The 27385-nt window shown below is 40.0% G+C and overlaps 1 protein-coding gene across 7 annotated transcripts in view; it reads left to right on the top strand.

Moving 5' to 3' along the window:
• LOC126282202 (uncharacterized) overlaps positions 1-27385 on the top strand; it is a 115979-nt gene that overhangs the window by 47837 nt on the left and 40757 nt on the right. For all 7 annotated transcript variants that reach the window (XR_007551349.1, XR_007551348.1, XM_049981739.1 and 4 more), the window contains 3 exons: positions 7345-7563; positions 23362-23581; positions 26678-26780. Coding sequence is in view for 5 of the 7 variants with exons in the window: in XM_049981739.1 (XP_049837696.1) it covers positions 7345-7563; positions 23362-23581; positions 26678-26780 (542 nt within the window). In the remaining 2 variants the exon portion in view is untranslated. The remainder of the gene's footprint in view (positions 1-7344; positions 7564-23361; positions 23582-26677; positions 26781-27385) is intronic.

Genomic DNA, 27385 nt, shown 5'->3' on the forward strand with positions numbered 1-27385 from the left:
CATTGACTGGGAAAATTACAAGTTTATCGCAGGGGGCAGAAGCAAAGATTCATGTGTAGTTATTCTAGGAGCGCTCTCAACATACGACCTTGAGCGATTGGTTAACCAACTCAAGATGGGAACATATTAGATATCTTGGCGACAAAACAGACCTGACTTTTTGAGGAAGTTAATGTAGAAGAAGGTATTAGTGACCATAATGTCTCCGTGGAAGTTAAAACCAGATTAGAGTTTCCTTGTTTGGGAAAGCAAAAACAAGTGTCATTAAATAATATGTTCATAGTCAGCTCCAAGCACTCACCGTGGGACACAGAGATATTGAGCATCTTTCGTTGGAATTTAAAGGTGTTGTTCACCATGTTCTAGAGAAGTATGTGCCTAGCAAATATAGGGGAAGGAAAGGATCCACCTTGATACAATAAATATATTAGGAAGTTGCTGAGAAAGCAGAAAATTTTGCGCAGTTCCTTTAAACGTAGTCACCGGCCAGCGGACAAACAGAAATTATGCGAAATGAAAGCGGCTGTCAGAAGGACAATGAGAGATTCTTTTAATGAATTTGAAAGCAATATTTTATCTGCAGATTTTAAAAATACCCCCAAAAACTTTTGGTCATAAAATTCATAAACACTACAGATAATTCAATACCTTCTCTTGCTGACAGTATGGGTAATGTAACTGATGATGATAAACAGAAGGCCAAAAGTCTAAACCTAGCTTTCAAAAACTCATTTACAGCAGAGGACTGCAGCACCATTCCCCTTTTCAATTATTGAACAAGCTGGAGGATGGCTGACACCATGTTTAGTGTATCTGGGATTGTAAAACAGTTAAGATCCTTAGACACAAGGAAGGCATCTGGCCCAGATGGTATCCCCGTAAGATTATATGTTGACTATGCTACAAATATAGCACCATTCTTATCCATCATCTATCAGAGATCATTGGAACGGTGGAAAGTTCCACGTGACTGGAAGAAGGCCTAGGTCGTAGCAATCTATAAAAACGGTAGAAAATCTTATGCACACTATTACTGGCCAATTTCACTGACATCAAATTGTTGTAGAATCATGGAACATATTTTGTGTTCAGACATGATGACCTTTCTAAACTCTGAGAAGCTCATCTGCATAAACCAACACGGTTTTAGGAAACAGGAGTCATGCGAGACACAGCTGGCCTTCTTTTTGAACGATAGATACCGGCTCCCAGGTTGATGCCATATTTCTCGACTTTCGAAAGGCGTTCGATTCAGTTCTGCACTGTTGCTTGCTCCGAAAAGTGCGCACTTACGATCTATCCAATGACATATGCGGTTGGATATAAAGTTTTCTGTCAGACAGGGAGCAGTATGTTGTCCCGAACGGGCTGACTTCAACAGAAACAAGCGTAACTTCAGGTGTACCCCAGGGCAGCATAATAGGTCCGCTGCTTTTTACGATTTACATAAACTATCTGGTTTATGGTATTGACAGCGGCATTAGACTATTTGCCGATGATGCTGTAGTATACAGGAAAGTAGTATCACACGAAAGTTGTGAACAAATCAATGAGGATTTGCAGAAAATAAATGCGTGGTGTAATGCCTGGAAGTTATCTCTCAATATTAGTAAGTGTAATGTACTGTGTATAACAAGGCGAAAATCCCCATTAATGTACGAGTAAAAAAAAAAAATGCCCAGTCTTTGGAAGCGGTAACATCCCATCAAGTATCTGGGTGTGACTATTTGAAATGATCTCAAATGGAATGATCAGATTACACAAGTAATGGGTAAGGCAGACTCTAGATTGCAGTTTATTGGTAGAATCTGAAGCGATGCAGTCCTTCAATAAAGGAAATAGCTTACAATATGTTAGTTTGGCCATTCTTAGAGTATTGTTCGTCTGTAAGGGACCCTTACCGGTTGGGTCTGATTCAAGAGATTAAGAAGGTCCAAAGAAGAGTGGCAAGATTCGTGACTGGTACATTTAGTCATCGCAGGAGGGTTACCCACCTCATAGAAATTTTGAAGTGGAACACTTTCAGATAGATGGCGCACTAAACGGAAGGGGCTGCTCACTAAATTCCAAAATCTGATCTTTACCGAGGATGTAGAGTGTTCATTATTTCCACCAAATATTGCACAATGATCACCTTTCAAAGATGATGGAAATTAGAGCTCGTACTGAGGTGTTCAGAAAGTAGTTTTTCCCTTGCGCAATCCTCGAGTGGAACAGAGGGGGAGATTATGACTTTGGCGCGAATTGTGCCCTCCGCCAAACACCGCTTGGCGGCTAGCGGAGTATCTATGTAGATGTAGATGTAGAGGTAGAGTCCAACATTGAAGTTGTCTGGATGCGAGTAACCAGCCTAGGTAAACTCAAGTTAGTCATTGCATGTTTTTATCAGCTACCTGATTCAGCCATAACAGGTGTACAATTGCAAAGAAAGTTCAGTACAGGTGATGCAGGCATTCTTGTGAAGTAGGTCTGAACAAATTGTCCAAAAACTGTCTTGATCACCTAGTTCAACAACTCAGAAATATTTTAGATCTTGCTACAAACAGGCCTGGCCGTATCAACAGTGTCAGTATAGAGACAGGCATTAGCGTGTGTGGTGTCATCGTAGTGACTGGTTACAAGAGTTGATATCTATCAATAAGATGAGGTTTATTGCTGGAAAGAGCAAATAAGCAGTTATTAGCATCCTACCTACACAACGAATTTGCCTCATTTAATTCCAATTTGATGAAAAGTTGAGGAATTATGGATAAAGCTTAAACTGACTGTAAACTGTATACTGGAGAAGTGTGTTCTATGTAAGTGGATTAAGGATGGAAAAGTGCCATTGTCATTTAACAACAAAATTCAGAAAATGCTGAGGAAACAGAGATTGTTGCATTCCTGATGTGATAGATGCGTGAAGCATGCAACAGCATCCACCGTCATATCTTAGTGAAAGCTCTTGCAGGGAACACGAGAAAATTGTAGTCCAATGTAAAATCACTAAGTGGATTGAACACTTCTATTCAGTCATTTGTTGATCAGTTGGGTGTGACATTAAAACAGCAAAAGGAAAGCTACAGCTTTAAATTATGCATTAAAATAAATAATAAATAAACAAAAAATTCCTGCAAGGGAATCCTAAAAACACACACACACATCATCCTTTGATCATCACACAGACTTCTATAAGGAGGCCTTAGACATAGGCATCCCTGAAGTTGAGAAGCAACTGGAAAACAAGTAAGCCAATAGGTCCGGATGGAATCCCAGTATGGTTTTACAGAGTACTCTGTGAAATTAGCCCCTTGCTTGGCTTGCATTTATCACAAATCTCTCAGCAAGTGCAAAGCCATACGTGACTGGAAAAAAAGTACATGTAGTGCTGTATACAAGAAAGGGGGGGGGGGGGAGAAAGAAAAAGGACAAAAAAATTGACCTGAAAAACTGCATGTCAACACGCCAAAACAGTGGTTTGCTGCAGAATTCTTGAGCATATACTAAGAACTAATATAATAAAAATTTGTTTGAGAAAGAAAAACTTCTTTTGACAAATCACCACAGATTTACAAAGCATCACTCCTGCAAAACGCAGCTTACCCTTTCATCGCATAATATCCTGTTAACCATGGATGTAGTGAAACGGGCAGTTTCGGTATGCCTGGATTTCTGGAAAGCATTTATTTCTGTGGTTCACTGTAGACCTTTAAAGAAGGTCTGAGCATGCTGAATTGGGTCTCATATATGCAAGTAGTTCAAAGGCTCTTTAAGTAATACAACCCAGTACATTGTTCTGGATGGCAGTTGTTCATCAGAGACGAGGTTATCACCAGGAGTGTCCCAGGGAAGTGTGATGGGACCGCTCTTGTTCTCTACATACAGTAACGATCTGAAAGATACAATGAACAGCAATCTGTGACTTTTTGCTAAAACTGCTGTAATGTACGAGAAAGTTGGAGTGTCAAGGGTGAGTGACTGGGGGGTGATACAGGACGATGTAGATAGAATTTCTGTTTGCTTTGATGTATGTTAGCTTGCTAAATGTAGAAAAATGTAAGTTAGTACAGATAAGTAGGAAAGACTGTCCTGTAATGTTTGAATACAGTGTTATTGGTACACTGCTTGAGACAAATAAATAAGTGTAACATTACAGAGTGAAATAAAATGAAATGAGGTTGTAGGGAAGTTAATTGTCGATTTTGGTTCATTGGCAGAATAAAGGAAACAGTGTGCAGAACACTAGCATGACCCACTCTTGAATACTGCTAGAGTGCTCAAATTAAAGGAAGAGAGTGAAGTAATTCAGAGGCAGGCAGATTTGTTACCAGTAGGTTCGATCAACATGTGAATATTACAGGGATACTATGAGAACTCAAATGGGAATCTCGGATGGAAAGATGACGGCTGATAGTGTTTCACGAAATGCTGTTGAGAAAATATAGAGGACTTGCATTTGTGGCTGACTGCAATGGAATTCTACGGCTGCCAACATATGAGGGTGAATCAAATATAAACCAAAATTTTTGTTTTACATGCCTTTTGTAAATGGAGAGCCATGCGAACTCTGCTCATTGTTGCTCTTGTACCCACTGATTGTTCTCCACAACTAGAATGTTGTTGCACCATATCCTTAGTCACAATTGCAGTGCCAGAGCACAAGGACCGTTGTGTTGTGCAAAGCTTTACAATTGAGTTTTCCTCAATAGAAGTCACAAAACCATTTGAAATTTTGAAAAGACTTGGGGCATAGTTTAGAAGCAACATCCTAAGAAAGACTCAAGTGTATGTGTGGTGAAAACAGTTTTTATGAGGTGGGAAATAGTTGAGAAGGCAGCTCGCCAACATAGTCCATGGGGCAGCATGACTGTGGAGGAGAATAGTCACATTGTCAGTGAGTTAACTGAAGGTGGTCACTGATTAGTAGTTGTTGAAATTGCTACTGATGTTTTCATAAGCGATAGTAGTGTTCTGGCAATCCTTACTGAAAACCTTGGGTTTCCAAAAGTGTCTGATTTCATTATCTTGAGGTATGCGAACAGTTACTGACACCACTAAATTGAAGGGGAACTATTTTTTACGCCGGTTTGTGACCTATGATGAAACTTGGATGCACTGTTACATCATGCAATCAAAAAAGAGAAGAAAAATTGAGTGGGAGGGGGAGGGTGGGGGGAGCATCAAATGGCGGAAAAAGAACAAATCTGCACTCGTGAAAGCCAAAAACCACCACTGTGTGGGGAAGGTTCTTGTGACAGTCGTGATTGATTTTAAAGGAGTTCTTGTCATCTATTTTCTCCACGAACATCGTACTGTGAATGCCGCATACTATTGCCATTTTTTGGACCAAACAAAACTTGCATATCGTCAGAAAAGGCATGCATTTCCAATGTGGGATGTGATCTTGGTTTATGACAATGCATTACCCCACACAGCTGCCTCGGCTAAACAAAAACTCAGGAATTGTTCTTGACCACAGTCTGGATTTATTGTCCTGTGATTTTCCTTTGTTTGGATCACCAAAGGAAGCAATTGGGTGACACAGATTTGATGATGATTGCATTGTTGCTGTGTTTGTGTGCAAATGGCTGGACACAGCTACAGTCATTTTATGAAAACATGATTGAGAAACTGCGTATCCATGGGGAAAATATATATTTCCCATTTTAGAGGCTGTATAGAAAAACTCAATTTGTGTGTCTGAATTTTTCTCAAGCTTACATAAATTGGTTTATATTTGATACACACTTATACAATTTGCACAGGGACTACAAAGACAAGATAAGAGGAATAAGGGCTTATGCAGAGGCATGTAGATAGTTGTTTTTCCCTCACTCCATTAGTGAGTGAAACAGGAAAGGGAAGGCTAGTACTGGCACAAGTATGTGTGTGGATACAGGTGTAAAGATAAAGCTATCCTCAATCTAGGGGTCAGTTTCCTCTACAAGGCATTCTCCAGCTGTTTATATCGTGATCTGCAGTTAGTGTGGACTTCAAATGGTGCAGTTTGGTGTTTCTCATGTATGAAAATTATTTACACAAGATAAAAGAGTCAATAAGTGAGAGACCAAACTCTAGGACTGATCTAGAGCTTGTCTTGGAGTTTTGGATTTGTAGTGTGGCATTTAGCTTGCTGCTTCACCAGCCCCAAACATAGATAGGAACTACACATTGAGTCAGTTAGTTGCACACAGTTCATAATTTGGATGGAAGTTATATTGTGTACCTCTTGTTGACAATACTAAACATGGGGAAAATATACATACATCAAAGGTTTACCAGAAGATATTGCTGTCAGGGTTCCTTCGAGTCATAATCTGTGGGTATGGTAATCTACTCCAGTAGTAACCATTGGGCAGCCTTAGTGAGGCATGTCATCGACAGTTACTGTCTTTCTGTATCTCCTCCATGTTCAAACAACATCGCTTTTGTTCGCTTTGAGACGCGGGGACACTTCCCGTGTTGAGAGCCCTTCCTGGCATGAGTTAACAATGCAGACGCGATCGAACCGCAGTATTGCCCATCTAGGCATGATTGAACTACTGTCAACACTAACCGTGTACCTCCTTTCCTCTTGGAATGACTGGAAGTGATCAACTGCTGGACTCTCTCCGTCTAATAGGCACTTCTCACGCATGGTTGACATCTTTGGGCGGGTTTAGTGACATGTGAACAAAGTGATTGTGTCTGTGATACAATATCCACAGTCAACTTTTTTCTTCACAAGATCTGGGAATCGGGCTGATGCAAAACTTCTTTGATGTGTGTATAAAAACACATTTAAATAGCAAAATTAAATTATTTCTCTTCAAACCATGGAACTCCAGGTATGAATACTAACCATGTAGGAAAATACATATTGCCACTTATTGTAAATATGACACGTCAGTTGCAGACATACACAGTTAAAAGATACATAAAGCTGTCAGCCACAGCATTTGTCAGTAAAACACACACACACACACACCCACGTGACTGCCAACTACAGCATCTCGCTTATTTTAACATGAGGCTGCTGTTATGCAATTTCTTTGTTAACGTGCTCCAGATCCCAAGGGTAAAACGTGAAGCTATTTCCCTCGCTTTTGGTAAGAAAAGTACAAAGGAACTGTGTTTTATATATGTGAAAGCATGAAGGGCCACATACATTACTAAATAAAATAAGGTGTATGTAGTGAATAAAATGTTATTTGTTTAGGTAATGACACTCATAAACATTAAATACTTGGTGTAGTTACAGATTTTTATTCCACTTTTTTGTGTATTTCTTAAGTATGTTTTCAACTACATGTTTTTTTTCTTCTAAACTATTTTATTGTTAAAGAAGCGCATTTCAAATATTACATATGATTTTTTGTTATACAGATCTTGGCTGCTACTACAGCTCGGCGGCTGGCTGTGGTGGATGTAGAACGTGGTGAGCAGTTGGTTGCATATGACAATTGTGCCTTCAGTGGACGTGATCGCACAGGCCTAGCTGCAGATCCAGCATGTCCTCACATGGCTGTTCTTGTCAATGTTAATGGAAGGGGCCTCACACTTCTTGACTTACGCATGCCTCTTCCTTTGGATTTTGTATATGATGTAAGAACTGTTATCAAAGGTTAAAGATTCACCTGTTACACTTTACACAAGCTTTTCACACTTGGTTAAGCAAAATTAATTTATCTTCACCAACATCAGGAAGATATGCCACAAGCAACAGCATCGCTAGTACCTTGCAGATGTTTTTATTAACGACATAGAAATGTTTGTTTAGTAAGAGAACTAAACATGCTTCTAAAATTTTATATTTGAAGAGACATTGGTAATATTTTGATCAGATTTAACCCTTCTGAGGATGATGTTGAACAGCTGCTTGTGAGTCTCAGCTACATGGGACCGTGGAATTGACAGCTTATTAGTGAACAAGAGCAATTCAGTAGTTATGTAGATTTCTACATCACCAACAGAAATCGAGCCCACTAATTAAAAAATACATGTGCGGAAGTACTGTGTGCTAATGCCAACATTCACAATACTTTGTATCACATCACATAAGAAGTACAGACCTATGAAATATAGTGAAAATGAAAAACATTCTGATACACTATTTTCTAATTCATTTATGAGCAGAAGACAAATTGAAAAACAATAACAATTTTTTTTTTTAAAGAAGGTCAATCTATCGTATTTAAAAAAAATTTTTAATTAGAAACAATTACATTGTTGAAAGTAAGTAAAAATATGCTTACCAACATAATGTGAAGCTTGGACAATAACAAATGCACAACATTAGAGCAAAAAGAGGCAGGGAGGGAAGGAAAGGTATTAAAATTTAATTTCATTACCTTTTTTTATTTGTTTTTATTGGACCAGACAGCAGGAAGCTATAACAGACTATATCAACAGGATGTTATTGTGTTTATAATCACTTGGATAAAGCATTCCTTACAACAGGAAAGGAAAATGTGAGACACAAAATGCAATAAGTAGACAACAGCCCTAATAAGCTCAAAATAAGTATGATGTGCTACAAGAGTTAGAAACATAATTAAATGAATTCAAGCTATCATCAGTTGTGAAAAACCTGAATTTTGTCCTTCCACAGTAAATAAATAAATCTGTTGTATACTATATTGTGATACCATGCAACCTTTCAGCTGAGCTACTAACACTTATTCACTGTAATGTACTGATTCCTATTTCTGTTTTTGGAAACAGACACAGCCAGTGTGCTTACATTTAGGTAGTTTCCATTTTCCTTGGTTAACTCAGCTAGCCTCCCCCATGAACCATGAACCATGGACCTTGCAGTTGGTGGGGAGGCTTGCGTGCCTCAGCGATACAGGTAGCCGTACCGTAGGTTCAACCACAACGGAGGGGTATCTGTTGAGAGGCCAGACAAACGTGTGGTTCCTGAAGAGGGGCAGCAGCCTTTTCAGTAGTTGCAGGGGCAACAGTCTGGATGATTGACTGATCTGGCCTTGTAACAATAACCAAAACGGCCTTGCTGTGCTGGTACTGTGAACGGCTGAAAGCAAGGGAAACTACGGCTGTAATTTTTCCCGAGGGCATGCAGCTTTACTATATGATTAAATGATGATGGCGTCCTCTTGGGTAAAATATTCCGGAGGTAAAATAGTTCCCCATTCGGATCTCCGGGCGGGGACTACTCAAGAGGATGTCGTTATCAGGAGAAAGGAAACTTGCGTTCTGAGAATCGGAGAGCGTGGAATGTCAGATCCCTTAATCGGGCAGGTAGGTTAGAAAATTTAAAAAGGGAAATGGATAGGTTAAAGTTAGATATAGTGGGAATTAGTGAAGTTCAGTGGCAGGAGGAACAAGACTTTTGGTCAGGTGACTGCAGGGTTATAAACACAAAATCAAATAGGGGTAATGCAGGAGTAGGTTTAATAATGAATAGGAAAATAGGAATGTGGGTAAGCTACTACAAACAGCATAGTGAACACATTATTGTGGCCAAGATAGATATGAAGCTCACACCTACTACAGTAGTACAAGTTTATATGCCAACTAGCTCTGCAGATGATGAAGAAATTGAAGAAATGTATGATAAAATAAAAAAACATTATTCAGATAGTGAAGGGTGACGAAAATTTAATAGTCATGGGTGACTGGAATTGGGTAGTAGGAAACGGGAGAGAAGGATACGTAGTAGGTGAATATGGAATGGGGCAAAGAAATGAAAGAGGAAGCCGCCTGGTAGAATTTTGCACAGAGCACAACTTAATCATAGCTAACACTTGGTTCAAGAATCATAATAGAAGGCTGTATACATGGAAGAAGCCTGGAGATACTGACAGGTTTCAGATAGATTATATAATGGTAAGACAGAGATTTAGGAACCAGGTTATAAATTGTAAGACATTTCCAGGGGCAGATGTGGACTCTGACCACAATCTATTGGTTATGACCAGTAGATTAAAACTAAAGAAACTGCAAAAAGGTGGGAATTTAAGGAGATGGGACCTGGATAAACTAAAATAACCAGAGGTTGTACAGAGTTTCAGGGAGAGCATAAAGGAGCAATTGACAGGAATGGGGGAAAGAAGTGCGGTGGAAGAAGAATGGGTAGCTTTGAGGGATGAATTAGTGAAGGCAGCAGAGGATCAAGTAGGTAAAAAGACGAGGGCTATTAGAAATCCTTGGGTAACAGAAGAAATATTGAATTTAATTGATGAAAGGAGAAAATATAAAAATGCAGTAAATGAAGCAGGCAAAAAGGAATACAGACGTCTCAAAAATGAGATCGACAGCAGGGATGGCTAGAGGACAAATGTAAGAATGTAGAGGCTCATCTCACTAGGGGTAAGGTAGATACTGCCTACAGGAAAATTAAAGAGACCTTTGGAGATAAGAGAATCACATCAAGAGCTCAGATGGAAACCCAGTTCTAAGCAGAGAAGGGAAAGCAGAAAGGTGGATGGAGTATATAGAGGGTCTATACAAGGGCGATGTACTTTAGGACAATATTATGGAAATGGAAGAGGATGTAGATGAAGATGAAAAGGGAGATACAATACTGCGTGAAGAGTTTGACAGAGCACTGTTAGACCTGAGTCGAAACAAGGCCCCCGGAGTAGACAACATTCCATTAGAACTACTGAGAGCCTTGGGAGAGCCACTCCTGACAAAACTCTACCATCTGGTGAGCAAGATGTATGAGACAGGCAAAATACCCTCAGTTTTCAAGAAGAATATAATGATTCCAATCCCAAAGAAAGCAGATGTTGACAGATGTGAAAATTACCAAACTATCAGTTTAATAAGTCACAGGTGCAAAATACTAACGTGAATTCTTTGCAGACGAATGGAAAAACTAGTAGAAGCCGACCTCGGGGAAGATCAGTTTGGATTCCGTAGAAATGTTGGAACACATGAGGCAATACTGTCCCTACGACTTACCTTAGAAGCTAGATTAAGGAAGGGCAAACCTACGTTTCTAGCATTTGTAGACTTAGAGAAAGCTTTTGACAATGTTGATTAGAATACTCTCTTTCAAATTCTGAAGGTAGCAGGGGTAAAATACAGGGAGCGAAAGGCTATTTACAATTTGTACAGAAACCAGATGGCAGTTATAAGAGTCGAGGGACATGAAAGGGAGGCAGTGGTTGGGAAGGGAGTGAGACAGGATTGTAGCCTCTCCCCGATGTTATTCAATCTGTATATTGAGCAAGCAGTGAAGGAAACAAAAGAAAAATTCGGAGTAGGTATTAAAATCCATGGAGAAGAAATAAAAATGTTGAGGTACGCCAGTGACATCGTAATTCTGTCGGAGATAGCAAAGGACTTGGAAGAGCAGTTGAATGGAATGTATAGTGTCTTGAAAGGAGGATATAAGATGAACATCAACAAAAGCAAAACGAGGATAATGGAATGTAGTCGAGTTAAGTTGGGTGATGCTGAGAGAATTAGATTAGGAAATGAGACACTTAAAGTAGAAAAGGAGTTTTGCTATTTGAGGAGCAAAATAACTGATGATGGTCGAAGTAGAGAGGATATAAAATGTAGACTGGCAATGGCAAGGAAAGCGTTTCTGAAGAAGAGAAATTTTTTAACATCGAGTGTAGATTTAAGTGTCAGGAAGTCATTTCTGAAAGTATTTGTATGGAGTGTAGCCGTGTATGGAAGTGAAACATGAACGATAAATAGTTTGGACGTGAAGAGAATAGAAGCTTTCGAAATGTGGTGCTACAGAAGAATGCTGAAGATTAGATGGGTATATCACATAACTAATGAGGAAGTATGGAATAGGATTGGGGAGAAGAGAAGTTTGTGGCACAACTTGACTAGAAGAAGGGATCGGTTGGTAGGACATGTTCTGAGGCATCAAGGGATCACCAATTTAGTATTGGAGGGCAGTGTGGAGAGTAAAAATCGTATAGGGAGACCAAGAGATGACTACACGAAGCAGATTCAGAAGGATGTGGGTTTCAGTGGGTTCTGGGAGATGAAGAAGCTTGCATTAGATAGAGTAGCATGCAGAGCTGCATCAAACCAGTATCAGGACTGAAGACCCCAACAACAACAACTCAACTAGAATTTCTAAATTTTTATTCTGTACCTTCTGAGTCATTCATGGTGGTTTCACAGTAAATCACTTTCGGTTCTCAAGCTGCACCAGTGTAATAAAAATGGAATAATTTCATATTGTGGGATTACATCTATGTTGATAACACGGTGAAGAAAAAATGCCACACTTGTCATTCAGCATGTGATTTCTCATCTCAGATCAAGACAAAAGTGTATCTAGCAAAACCTACTCCTGCCAATAGGTTTAATAGAAATGTGATTTTAAAAACAAGGCTCTGGCAATGCTGTAACTTAATGCATTGTGACCAAGAGTAGGTAGCACTAACTATACAATGTGCCAGAACTGCCCCATTAGCTCAGTGAGACTAGGCAATGCTATGGGGAATGAGTATACAGAGTCACCAGTGTTGGAGACGAGTTTCTGCCAATCATATTTTTCCCAGTCAAAGCATCAAATAGTATCGAATTTATAACTCTACAATGTGGTATCTTGTGTGTTTCTTTCTGTTACTATTACCCTCATTTAAACACTAAGACATAATATGAACTTCATACACACAAAAATGACCACTTTGTTTCGTCCATGACACAAATAAAGCCAATAGAAAATAATAGAGGATACACTAACCTCGCCTGTGTCCAATGGGGTACAAAAAACACAATAGGTAGGCTACAATAGATTGCACATCACGCTACGCACAGTAATTCCATGAAGTACATTTGACATTGAGGCTTCCCTTTGCAGAGCTGGTATGTACATGTACCAGCAACATTCACTGTAGAGAATATGTTCAAAGTGACCACCTTGCAATTGCAAACATTTCACCACTCGTCCCTACAAATACAAATATAGTGGATTAAGGTCCGGAAAATTGGAGCCAGAGCATTAGACTTCCATGAGCATTCCGTTTCCTTGGAAATGCTTAATTTAAATAGTTACGTACTTTCATTCCAAAGCATGGCAGTGCACCATTGTGCTGAAACCACAGCTGCCACCGAACACCAGGTGCAACATTTTTTAATGCATAAAGCAAAGTATTACAAAGAGACGTACTACATAGGGGGATATTCAGCTTGTTCGGCAATAGATAAGGGCCCAAAAACACTCGTCCAATATATCCAGCCCACAGGTTTATGCCAAAGCACGCCTGAAAACTATGTTTATTGGGTAAAGTGACGTGTGTTCCGATCTGTAAGGGCTATTGTGGAGGTTGAAAATACCTTCACAAGTGAAGCTAGATTTAATAAGTTTCCTTTAATTTACGTCTATGGTCACAAACGTTTTGTTAACAGATTACCGGTTTTGGTCTTTAATGGCCATCATCAGATCTGCAGCAAAAATGGGGAAAACATAAATACACTCGCAAAACGTATACAGCGTAAGAACAATACATAGACCATAATGAAAAGAAGTGCTGACAAAATTTACATTTGTGTGCTTTAAATAAGAAGATGCATACCTGTTTCATAAAAACAAAGACCTAATGTACTGTAGCCATAGTAGCATCGTCAAATGTTAAATGCGGGATCAGCACCAGCATTGTCAAATACATATAAATAACACCACATGCATGAGTCATGTTGTCAGTAGTGCTACTGTTAAAACAAGCTGCAGTACAGTAGCCTCTGTTATATATAGTGTGTTGATAAGTTTACCTAGTATTGAGAGCATCACGTATTTACTTCGTTTTCATACATTTTACGCATTACTCTAGTATGTTCTTGTTCGTTCTATCTTCATTTCATAGACTACATTAATAAGATAATGTGGATCATCCACTGTCACAGAATTTTATCATTCTTTTCTTGCAACAGAGTACCGCAGGGTACGGGGGTGCCCTCTGCCGGTCACCTTCCTCCAACCAATTCCCACCTGTGTGGAATTCTGGCGTTAGCGCTAACATAAGGCACTGATTATGTGCAGCACTATGTTTTCTTTCATTGGTGGCTCCTTTAGTGATTTGTTTTATGCTTGTTTAATATTACCCAGTACACTATCAGCGGTGGTTAATATGTATGTCATTATCTAGAATATTGGCACTAGAGCAGATGTCAACCACTGATTTTTAACTTTCCCTTTTTTTTTTAACAATATTACTTTTATCGTGTTCTTGTTTTTATTGCTGTAATGCGTTTTATACGTTATAAGCTTATCACAGACTTGACTATCATATCCCAATTTATTTTCGCTGTTTCAATTAATTATTGAAAACTAGTGTATGCCGACGTTAGTAACATCTGGTGAACTTACAGCACAAACATCTTGTTTCTACTGTACTGCAGCTTGTTTTAATCAGTAGTACTACTGACAACATGACTCGTGCATCTGATGTTATTTATATGCATTTGACGATGCCACTACGGCTGCAGTACATTAGGACTTTGTTTTTATGAAACATGTATGCATCTTCATATTTAAAGCACACAAATGTAAATTTTGTCAGTACTACTTTTCATTATGGTCTATGTATTGTTCTTAAGCTGTATACTCTTTGCGAGTGTATTTATGTTTTTCCCATTTTTGCTGCAGATCTGATGATGGCCATTAAAGATCGAAACCAGTAATCTGTGAACAAAAAGTTTGTGACCATAGACGTAAATTAAAGGAAACTTATTACATATATGGCTCACTGTTTTTTCGCTACAATGTCGCAGCTTGTGAAGCTAAATTTGTTAGTCTATATCACTTCATGTATAAAATGTTTGCTAGCTTCCACTTGGTGCAAAATCCATTCATAAAACTTTACTTGTTGACTGTGCTCTTCTGGCCAGTGGTTTTGAGTTAATGTGTAATGATACAAATGCAGTTCGTCGTGCAACATCTCAACAACCTGTCTTTGAGATATCTGGACTGCCTTCCAGAGTAATGGATACTTTGCGAAGGTGATTGGTGAGCGGTTTCAAGAATCGCGTCCTGCCATTTTTGTGGCATTGTCTAGTCCTTGGGCAACCTCTGTCCATTACTTGTGTACAATGATTACCGGTTTCTAGAAGGTGTTGCTCCAGGTAAAGAAAAACATTGTTATTGGGATGTTACCTTTTGAGGATACCATGTGGTATATGCATGAGCAGCAGCCGCAGCAGCAGCAGCAGACTTGGTTATTGGGTGTACCCAGCACCAGCACCTCCCCCCAGGTGACTCGCCATTCTTTGTTTTTTTTTGGATACCACAGGGCCCCAGCCTTTGCAGCATCTTTTCTCTTCTGTGCTGCATGTGTATCTCTTGCTATTCTTTTTCCCCTCCCTTGGGGAACTTGTTTGGGATGTTTTGGGAAATATGTTCTGCATATTCAGTAGCCAGTATCAGAACACTCTCTCCACTGTTTTTGTTCCTTTATCCTTTATTTGTTCCCCTTCTCCTACCCTTCCTCCACTTCAGCATTTGAGATTCCTCTTTTTCTTCTTCCTCCCTGTGTTATACTGAAGGCCAGCTGACAGGTCTGATGTGTAACAGATGACAGGGTAACACGTAATTCCCAGGTCCAGGCGGACAGATATGGTTTGCATGTACCTCATGGTACAGACCAAGTCTAGGGAGGGGTGATTGCCTGAGTTGCTACCTTCCCAAATTGCCAAATGGTCCCTCTGTCAAGTGTTCGGGAGGTGTGACCTGAGGTGTAAATGAACACCTAAGGTGGGTGCGCCACCTTCTGAGGGAGCTCCCCAGTTGGAAGGAGCACACCATTGGAGAAGCTGGCAATCATGGGGGGATATTCTCATAATGAGCCAATAATCTTCTCTACAATCAATATCTAACAAACATAAACAGAATGAGGCTAACGATTCAAAGACCCTGCCAGGTGCAGCATGGTTCCTTGTGGTTTCATGTACTGAAGGCAGTCAGTCATTTGCTACATTAAGTCTGTTTATTATTCAGGAAGGTGTTGATGCAATTGCTGGCCCTGTGAAATCCTGCTTTTGTGTATGAGATGGCTTTTGATTTTGTGGACTGCTTGTGATTTTCAAGCACAACTACTTCTTGTAGCTTCGCTCCTCCACTGCTATCCTGTTTGTGTTGAGGCCCATCGAACACTGAATTCTTCCTGTGGTGGTATTCACATGAGGCTGCTTGATGATCTGACTGAGTCAGAAATCCAGACATACCTCTCTGATCCAGGGTGTCATTGCAGTCCGTCGAGTGATGCAATACTGGTCATACGCACTCTTTTTCTCACTTTTGATAGAGTGGTGATTCCATCAAACATCAAAGCAGGCTATGAAGATATCACAGTCCGACTGTACATTCCGAACCTGATGTGCTGCTACCAGTGTCATCTTTAAAACCACACTCAAATGTCCTGTCAACGCCCGGCCAAATGTGTAACCTTGGTAGGGATGCTCATGAGAGTAATTATCTGCCTCTATCTCTATATCAATTGCAGTGGTGATAATGCAGCCTCCTCCTGAGATTGTCCCTTGTGTATCTCGATGAGTGGGCTGTCCATAATTGCCGGGTGAAGGAAAAAGTGCCTTCACCTGTTGCTCACAAGCTGTTGGCTAGTTGGAAATCCTGAGTTTTACCATTCAGCAGTTACAGTACTGTTTTTGCTACATCTTACTCCATGAAGGACATGACCATGCAGACATGTGACTTCAAATTCAGCACTGTTGTTACGAAATCGCCCAGTGTTATGGTAGCATCCCTGTCTCCTCCTCCAGCTGTGCAGCAAGGCACCAAACTTTCGCCTCATGGGGCAAAGTCACCTGCTACACAAGTAGCAGGCCGTAAAGGGCAGAAGCAATACTTCTGCGAAGACTTTGTGCACCCCTCCAGCCAACAAACATCTTGCGTTTTCCTCTGCCAACCAGAAAGGCTCCTAGAAGTCAAACAAAAGCAAATTATCTTCTCCTTCCCGAATCGAAGATCATCTTCAATGGTGTCGCCATGTGATAACCTTGCCCAGCTGATCTCCATGTTACCAGTGCGCACCACCAACAGTTTTTCTGCGTGGGACTCAGCAGATAGAGAGAGAGAATGCCGACACCTCTAGATTTCATGGAGCAGGATCCTCCATCCTCTGCACCCTGTAGCAGTGAGTCTTCGAAGGCTGGCACTAGGCAGCTGCCGAGGTGACACCTCTTCATTTTGTACCCCCTCCCCTTTCCTCATTATGATTCTCCTCCAGTGGATCATTCGCGGCCTTCAATCCCAGAAAGAGAACTTGTGGCTGCTCTTAGAATCACAGCATGCGCTTGATCTCTGCCTCCAGGAAACAAAATTTCGTCCTCACGCTCGCTTTGAGCTCTCGCATTTCTTCTCGGTCCGCTTCCCTCGCTAGGACGGCATTCCATCTAACGGGGGAGTCATGCTGCTCAGCTGGAATTACGTTCATTGTCACCTCATCTCCCTGACTACCCGGCTCCAAGCTGTTGCATTCCGCCTTTTCCTTCCTCACTTGACATTTTACCTTTCTACTATTTACAGCCCTCTGTCATTCATTGTCACCAGGGCAGACTTCCTTCAGCTTATTGGGCAACTCCCTCACCTCTTCTGCTGCTTGGTGCTTTAATGCGCACCATCCCCTTTGGGCTTGCCCAGAACCTGTCAGAGAGATGCCCTTGTGGCTGACCTTTTCCGTCACCTTAACCTCATCTGTCTTAACATGGGAGAACCCATGTCCCTTTCAGACTCCACTCACACCTATTCACTTTTGAACCTCTCCTTCTGCACTGCCCAGCTTGCCTATCATCTCAAGTGATCAGTTCTCTCTGACTTGTACTCAAGCAACCATTTCCCATATGCTATCAGATTGCAGACTCCTACCCCACCTATGTGCACACCTAATTGGCAGCTTTCTAAGGCCAACTGGAGGCTTTACCCGTCCCTGGTGACCTTCAACGAATTGTAGTTGCAATGACCAGATAGAATATCTTACAAATATTATCCTTATCGCCTCAGAATGTTCCATTCATCACACTTCCTCTTTGCCAGGCCGTGTCGCAGTCCCTTATTAAATTTACGCGTGCTGCGACACAAATCGCGCATGGAGACATGCTCCATGTTTATAACCATCATCCTACGATGGCCAAATGTATTTGTTACAAACAGTTGCAGGCACAGTGTCTTTACATTCTTTGGAATAGCAGAAAAGCTAGCTGGTTTTCCTTTACTAGTTGTTTTAACAGTTCCACACCATCTTCTGTCTTGTGGGCCAACCTCCAAGAGCTCTCAGGGTCCAAGGTCCATCCCCCAATTTCTACCCTACTGCTATCTCCAACACCTTGGGCTGCTATTTTGTGGAGATATTGAGCTCCACTCACTGTCACACGCTTTCCTTCATTAGTAATGAGTGGACGAGGCTCTGGCGAAATCCTTTTCAGATTTTGTGAGTGCTACAATGCTGCCTTTACTATGAGGGAGCTAAATCTTCCTCTCACTCCATCCCGATCCTCCGCCGTAGGGCCGGACAATGTTCACATTGAGATGTTGCAGAACCTTTCTCTTGCGGACAAACACTTTCTCTTTCATACGTGCAGTTGCATCTGGCAGAGGGTATGTTTCCCACATTCTGCCGTGAAGCCACTGTCATACCAATACCAACAAGGACAAACACCTTCCGTCTAGTTATCGCGTCATTTCTCTCATCATCTTTGTGTGCAAGGTGATGGAACATGTGACTCATGCCTGGCTGGTATGGTGGCTCGAGTCTCGCAGTTTACTAACCACTGCACAGTATGGATTTCAAGTGCGCCGTTGTGCAGTTGAGCATCTCGTTTGTCAACCCAGGTGTCATGAATGTTTTTCTTTGGAAATACCAGACTGTGGCCATGTTTTTCGATTTGGAGAAAGCCTACAACACCTGCTGGGGGACTGGTATCCTTACTCTTTACATGTGGGGCTCCCATGGCCACATGCCCCGTTTCCCTCAAGAATTCTCAAAAGACTGAGTTTTAAAGGTACGTGTGGGTTCTGACTTGTTGAACACCTTTATCCAGGAAAATGGTGTGCCTCAGGGTTCCGTCCCTTAGTCCCATTCTGGCCTGTCTCCCACTGGGCATCTCTGGCTCCCTTTTTGTTGACAATTTTGCCATCTGTTGCAGTTCTTCACAAAGTTGTCTCCTTGAGCAGCGCCATCAGTTTTGCTTCGATTGTCTTCACTCATGGAGCATCGACAATGGCTTTCGCTTTTCCACTGCCAAAACAATTTGTATGAATTTTTGGCAGTGCTGTTGGCTACACTGTCTTTATATCTCACGCCTGTTGCTCTTCTGTTCGTTGAAAGTGTAAAATTCCTAGGGCTCGTGATTGATAGGAAAATGTCTTGGTCCTCTTACGTGTCTTACCTGTCCGCCTGCTGTATGCGGTCCCTCATGTTCTATGTGTCCTCAGTGGCACTTCCTGGGTAGCAGATTTGGACCACCCTCCTCTTTTTGTATCAGTCCTTTGTCCGTTCAAAACTAGATTATGAGTGTTTTGTTTATGATCTGCACATCCGTCCCTCTTGTGGTGTCTCAATAATATCCACCATCGTGGCATCCGTTTGGCCATTAGCACCTTTTACACTAGCCCAGTTGAGAGTCTGTATGCTGAAGCAGCTGAACTACCACTGTCATGTCATGGTGACTTTCTCCTCAGCAGATACGCATGCAATTTGTCTGCCACATTTGGCCACCCACCCTACACCATCTTCTTTGATGATTTCTTTGTTTACCAGTATCAGGCGCATCCGTCTTCTCTGTTACCTCCTGGAGTTCACTTTTGGCTCTTGCTTCAGCAGTTCTCACTTTATGCTACCTGCACTTTCCCAATGGGTGTGAACCCTTCACCACCTCTGCCTCAGTGTGCTGTACACCATCCATCCCTTATTACAATGTGTACAGGAAAGCTGTCACTTGCTCACTTTTGATGGAGCCACTGTGATATTTATGTCGGTTTCTGATCACATCAGTCTTGCTTGCAGGAAACGAAGGTGCTGATGCTGCTGCCAAGGCTGTGGCCCTCGCACCTTGGCCCGCTAATTCTTCCGTTTCCTCCGATGATATCTGTGTTGCTGTCTGTCAGCAGGTGGTGTCACTTTGGCCTCACCACTGGCCTTCTCTTTATGAGAACAATCTCTGGGCAATTAAGCCTCTCCCATCAGCTTGGACGACCTCTCGGCCCTCTCGCCTCGAGATCATTTCAGCTAGGTAGTGCATTGGGCACTGTCTCTTCAGCCATTGCCATTTGTTAAGTGGTGCTCCCCCACCACTATGTTCTCATTGCCCTCAACAGTTCGCCATTTCCTAATGGAATACCCTTTTTTTAACGACCTATGTTTTCATTTGTGTTTGACATCTGAGTTGCCAGCCATTTTAGCCTACGACATGTGGGTTGTCAATAGCATTTTACTTTTTATCTGTCTTAGCAATATGCTGAAGCACATTTAATCTTTAGTTCATGACCTCCGTTTCTCTATGGCATATTTTATGGACCTTTCTCCAAGTCCCTTTATATAGCTGTCTTTCCTTCCGTCACTTGGGGTTAACGAGTAGTCATTTTTAACTCCTCCTCTTTTTTTCCTTAGTGTTCTACAGTTCTGACATGGGCGCTAATGACACTAGTTGTTTTCGTGCACTAAAACAAAACGAAACAAAACCCAAAGCGTAGTGACATATTCATCATTTGTGTACTCCATCAGGAAGCTCCCCTCTGAACTTGACAGGGCCAGTTACGGTTGTGCACTATGTGATTAATAGACACATGCATTCAGTTGAATGGAGCCCACTGTCATGTGGTAGGCTATTGTCACATGACAAAATGATGTGTGCTTATAGACCATGAGAACTAGGGAATGGGTGGCTAAAAATTGATGGAAGAACCTGATGAGGATTCGAACCATTGGTGGATGTAGGTTTGGTGTTTGACATCTCAGTAGTCTCTTCAGTGAGCTGTGATGGCTAGTATGGTAGTGTGAGGTGATACATGTTTCTCTGTACATTCTGGTACATTACATAATGTGGCTGTGTGGCTAGTTTCTTATTTTCATGCATATGTTTTCAAAATGCACTTAATCTGATTTTGCTAGATAAACTTTTGTCTTGAATCTGGATATGGAATTGCATGCTGACCTCCAAGTGTGGCATTTTTTCTGTACTCTGTATACAAAATAATGACTCCACCTTAGCTGGTTAATAGTAGTTTATTCTGTCAAGCACAACATGTTTCGGGTGTTCCGTGGTTTTTCAAGCACATTTGCTGAAACAAGAGGACATATTTAATGTGATGGTCTGAGCCATTTCCAGTACTGACAGTTATCAGTTGAACACCAATCATGAAGCACATAAGGCAGTCACCCATATCTTCATACTGCATTTGTTAATTTTTAGTATAATCAAACGTCATGGAGCTAAATTTCATAGCTTTTTGCAAAGGTAGCTGTTGAACTCCATCCACTAATGTGACTATTGCTGGTTTGTTACACAGCCTGATTCCTGTGTCGCCATATTGTTGACAAAAAGATACAGTCCTAGTTAGAATAATATAACTATATAAGAAATAAAACAATTCCGTAGGCTTGTGAGTGTTACAAAATTCTTCATTCCATACATGGCATTTGGGCTTTCAACAGTTATTGTTTCTGTCATCTACTGTAGAATCATGATAGAGCTTCTGGCCTGTGATACTATCTAATATGTTGATCATACTTCCTTGTTAAAGCCTTACAGTGAAATTAAATTGACTTGCAGCAGTTCGTGAATCTCGCTAGATGTCCATCCCAACATTACTTTAACGTGCAAAAAAAGATAAAAATGGTGAACTGCCTCTGAAGGTGCTACTCAGGTGGAAAATATGTTGTTAATTTGGTCACTTTATGGGAAATCATTCCACACCAGTTGGTATATCTGCATGACTGGTTTTCATCATCTTACCTCTAAAAAGAAGTCTGTTACTGTTCAGTCCAAACCCTACACTGTCTCTGTGAATGCTTTACAAAACACCTTCAGCAAAAGCAGAACTTCATTTCATAATTTCATCTCTAGAACTATTCAGTAAGTTCACACAGCACTTTCAAAACCAAACACCTTTGATTTACAAATTGCATCAGTAATGAAGTAATACTTAAGACCTATCTGGCTTGTGTTTTGAAGATTTCTGCCTTGAGAAAACAACAGAGTATTTCTCAAGTTTTTCGTAATGAACTCCTTCAGCTAATTTGCTTGCTCTTGAACAACTGGCCCTTATTTGCGGGTGAATAAATGAAGACCTAAGTAAACTGGAAGACTGTTTCAAGTTTTTGGTTTCTAAAGAATGCACAGAATCGTTACACCTTGGCTTTTCAATCAAGTATTGGAAAAGGCATGGCTTACTTGACTAGTGGAAGGTTCTACAGTTTGAGATAGGTGGCCCAGTTACAGATAACAGAGGTATTGACAATTAACTGGCTGGAGCACACCTCAAAAAAAGACTAATCATCTATAGACTTAAAGTATCTATATGTTTCAAATTTTGTTAAAGTTTCTATTACATTGTCCGATGGAGATGCAGACACAGAGACACAGAGAGAAAATATTCAATTTTGAAGCACACATTAGGAGAAGATACCGAATATGTTAATAAGTTTGTATGAAGGTAAGAAAATGGCCATACCCCATCCAGCGTCATAATAAAGAAGCTTATTATGGTCTTAATCGGTCTTTTTGGTAAGCATTATCAAAAATGAACAGTTAATTTGTGCCATGTGTGTTTATCGAATTAAACTTTCACCTTTTAACCATATTTTTAAAATATTTTATCACCTTACAATCACATTTTTCTAATATTTTGTCACCTTTTTTGCCTTTTTCAAGTCCTGCCGTGGCTCTTCAGCCTGTTATCAGTTACTTTGCCATAAATGCAATAAAAATGTTCATTTTTAGCAATTTCCTAAATCAGAACTCTTTAATACCTGCAAAATCTGTCATGCCAATCATTTATGTAAAGGGTTCAGTACAGCGGTACACACAGACTTTAGATACTGCTGTACTATACTTTCCTTTGTAAAAAGTCAGTGGAGTTTATAACCTTTCTGCCACCTTTTGCTGGTAAATAAAGGAGGGAGTTAACTGTTGTGGATAAATGATAGTTTTTGGGCTCAGCCCATGACAATAGTACATCTCCATTTTTGACATCCTGCTTATAACCCAATATGATACTTTGCCTATTAAAACCATCGATGACAATAGATATCGGTTTCTATTAAAAGTTTCCTGGGGGAGCGAAGCTCAACTCTTGAAAATAGAAGTGGCTACAATGTTGCCTCATGTCACAGAATAAGAATTTTAACATCACAAACTCAACTTATAAAAGCTAATAGTTCCATTGAAAACACTACTGTTGTAAAATAAGATTTTATTGAGTTTAATAAGCTGTAATTGATCTCCTTACAGTTACATGGAAGTGTGGTGAGAGACCTTACATTTCTGCATACCTCTTGGCCATGGGCGCGTGGCCAGCAGAGTGCCCTGGTGACTGCTGCTGCAGAGGGTACCATCAAGGTGTCAACACTTGATGGGCGAGTGCTACATTCATATCAGGCAGGACACAGAGTAAATTCTGTCAGTCCTACACCAGAACCTTTCAACCTTGCTGCTGAAGATGGCTTTTACAGTAAGTTACTGATTGTAAAATAATGTAATATATTACATGTAGGAATCTGCAGCTGCTAGTAAACAGTAATTGGAAGCGAAGCTGTCCATTTATCCAACATTTCTGGTGTGCTTGATGATCTGTAGGTTGATGCATTTGGACTTTGTGCAGTCAGTGATACAAAATTCATTATATCATAATGCTATTAATTCATAATATATGAGGTGTCTCTCGTAAGAGTCGTCGGGTGCAGTTCCTGTGGCGTTTCTGCAGATATTTTCAATTTAATGTTTGCAGCGTGTAGCCTGAGTCAGACCAGACAAATACTTCTCATTACGTCTTTCACGTGACACCCATTGTTGATGGAAAGTGATGGTTTGTTCCCTGTTTAAAAAAAAAAAAAATATTTTCATAGTGAAATTTTACATGCCCATTCATTGATTTGTATTAACAAGGACAATAAAACACGAAGAACAACAAATACTGCAGCAGTAACAGAACCACCCTGGCCTGCACTTGCTGCTAATGGCACGCAGCAGCACTGTTCGATCACTGCCAGAGTACTAGTTAATCTTTGTCTTTTACTTTACCTTTTAATTCATATTGATGAAGAAATATCACACTAGACTAATTTGGGACGTTTCTATACAATTGGAAGGTAAAACCCAGCTTTAAAAATAATTTTGTTTGTAATGGGAAGCAAACTGACTCTTTCTGCCAGCACTGGGCATCGTGTGAAAGACGTGAAAAGCAGTATTTGGACTGACTCTAGCTACACATCACAAAAATGAAATTCCAGATATCTGCAGAAACGCCAGAGAAAATGCACCAGACGATTCTTAGGAGAAACAACCGGTATAATTTATAACTTTCATTCATTGACAGAGGGCATTTTGTTACTTTTTATTTGAAAGAAGTTCTTTCTGGCTCTTGCTTTTCTTTTAAACGTCTTGCAAGTCATAGAAGTTCAATTTCAAGTTTATATGTTGATTTTTTTCCGTTCCTCTTCTCCTGATGTGTATGTTGAGCTGGGATCCAAAATGGGTTCCTTCTCTTTGAAATGTGCCTTAAACATATCAATGAAAGGTTTCTCAGTGAGTGACTTAACAAAATATTGCGAATAATATGAGGCTTTGAGTAAATCAGTAACCATATCAAGAATGCACTTTCCAATGATGGTGGGCAAAATACCTGTTTTGAAAACATTGTAAGTTGCAAATAAATTGATGATTCTGAAAATGAATGCAGTGAACAGTTAAGTGCACCACTGTCAAAAATGTGGAACTGCATCAAGCCTGTATGTTACATGTTGTCATTGTTCAGTGCTTTATGACCGATCAGTTGAGAACAAATCTTACACAGAATATTATGTAGAACCAAGAGAAACCATCCTTACATTAATCTCAGAGGGCTTAACAATAGAACTCGAATAGTGTTTGGTCATTCCATAATCAGACAATCTGCTTCCAACTTCACACTGAGGATCACTGAATATCCCACAAATACAATGAAAATTATATACACGACAGGGAAATGAGGAGGGTAATTGATTTCGCAGTAATTATATGTGATTAAGTATAATGAACATTTCAATTTTTTATGTCAAACAGTGGTACATTGAAACTTCCATCTGTTCACTCAGAGCTCATGTAGAAGGAAGATGCAATTAGATGAAGATAATTCTATTCATTTGTTATCAATGACATAACATGAAAGTTGTATGGCATTTCAGATACTTCTCTCTTATCATAGGGTTTCTTTGATCATAAAATTAAAAAATAAGATTTTATATGTTTTTGCTTGTATCATTTCGTATAAGGTCACATAAAAGGATAGCGCTTCATCTTCCAACCTTTCCCCCTCTCGACCTGGGTAAATGACTTCTTAGTTCAAAAAGCCAATTTCTTTTTTTACTGGTGTGTCTTTATAGTCTACAATGTGGTAAGCAAACTAGTATTCAAAAATGAAACATAATTTGCTTTCTGGTTATGGATAGAGTCATACAACAAAGCTAAACTTAATTACAAGATGTTTGACATACAGTGTTATCCAAACAAATAAAAATGCTAACAGCTCAGATACCTGTCAAAATGTCTTAAAACTGGTAAAACTCTTCCACAGCAACAAAACAATGAATAAGATTTGAAGCCACAAAGCCTTGCCAGCAACATGTGATGCTCGTTATGAAGTGTTTCAGTAGCTTCTTAAGAACTGATTCCAATCCCGAGGAAGAGCTATGTAGAAATTTGAAGAATCCTTGGCTGACAAGCTGTAACTTGTTCTTCCGCTCCACAGAGCACCGAACATAAGTTTTGTAGAATTCAGGAACCTTACTGGCCAGTCAATGCTGTGGAGGTCGTCACCTTTGCGCAAATTATACACCAGAGCTCCATAATGGACATAGCATGTGCATGGACATTGTGACCCATGAAGAGAAAATGTGGACAAAGTACACCTCTGAAAAGTCACACGTGTTTGCAGTATCATGTGGGTGTACATTGGACTTCATTTGAGCAGCAGTGTGAATATAGCATGGAAATGTGTTGCAGTGTTTGTATTCACAGTTTTATTTTTAGCCTAATTATTAGTATGAACATACAGCTGAGTCACATTGTGATGTTGCAGTGGGTGTAGATAGTTATATAAGTTTCTGAAAGAGATCTGCCTGAAGCTGATTTATGGCTGAATGTTAGACATTTCCTTTAACCATGGTAAATGTGCAGTAGTTCAATTTGAATACATTTGGCATTGTGTCAGCTAGCAGTATCTTTTTGACACTTGTCCAGGAACTAGTGCAGTTGAACATATACAAAGATCAGAATTTCTCCCAGTTTGGAAGGCACACATTTGCATTTAATGACATTCCAATGTTTGCTTTGTTCCCTATCATAGCTTACGATACCTTCACCAAGTAACTATTTCACTCATATAATTTTATATGAGCAATTTGAACTCTCTCCTTTTTTTTTTTAATTCTTGGGCTAATTTTCATACCTGTTTGCTGATTAACCATTCAGGGTTCAGCATTTATTACACAAAATATATATATTTTGTAGCGGATGAATTTTTAATGTGTGTTTAAATGTAATTGTAAAATATTTCTTTACGATTTTGTAGGTGTTATAATGACAGGAGGTGATGTAGTTTCTGCATATGTGCCTGATGCAGGTATTCAGGAAATTTTAAAAGAACATAAAGACCAACAAATTTGGAAACTCAGGTAATATTCTATTATATGTAGCCATTTAATTAAATCCTCCTACATGTACTACTTGATTTTAACTGTTGGTCTCTCAGTGAATCAGAGCTATATGTATTCTGAAACAAATTTTGTTCTTATGAACGGCGGGCTCCATGTGGTTCCCAAGTTGTGCAGTGACCGTAAACCATAAAATTACCAAATAAACAGCAACCACTCGCAAAATCTTGTTTTATTTATTCATTTTTGCAAATCGATCTCAACTGATTAAAAGCTTGGCTGTTAATCAGTTCAAATCGATTTGCAAAAGTGAATAAATAAAACATGATTTTGCGAGTGGTTGCTGCTTATTCGGTAATTTTAAATTTTGTTCTGGTTTTATACGTTCGAGTATCTGTAGCATTACAGTAGTATGAGTTGACACATTCACCTTTGTAGAGGCTCTCTCTCTCTCTCTCTCTCTCTCTCTCTCTCTCTCTCTCACACACACACACACACACACACACACACACACACGCGCACAAACAAACAACATTCCTCTTTACACAAGGGGCTCAATGATATACGCTTTAAGAATGATCTGTTGCAATTGGGAGAATACTGTTAATTCCTCTATAAGGTGTATA

The sequence above is a fragment of the Schistocerca gregaria genome, chromosome 7 (assembly GCF_023897955.1).
Source record: "Schistocerca gregaria isolate iqSchGreg1 chromosome 7, iqSchGreg1.2, whole genome shotgun sequence".
NCBI lineage: Eukaryota > Metazoa > Arthropoda > Insecta > Orthoptera > Acrididae > Schistocerca > Schistocerca gregaria.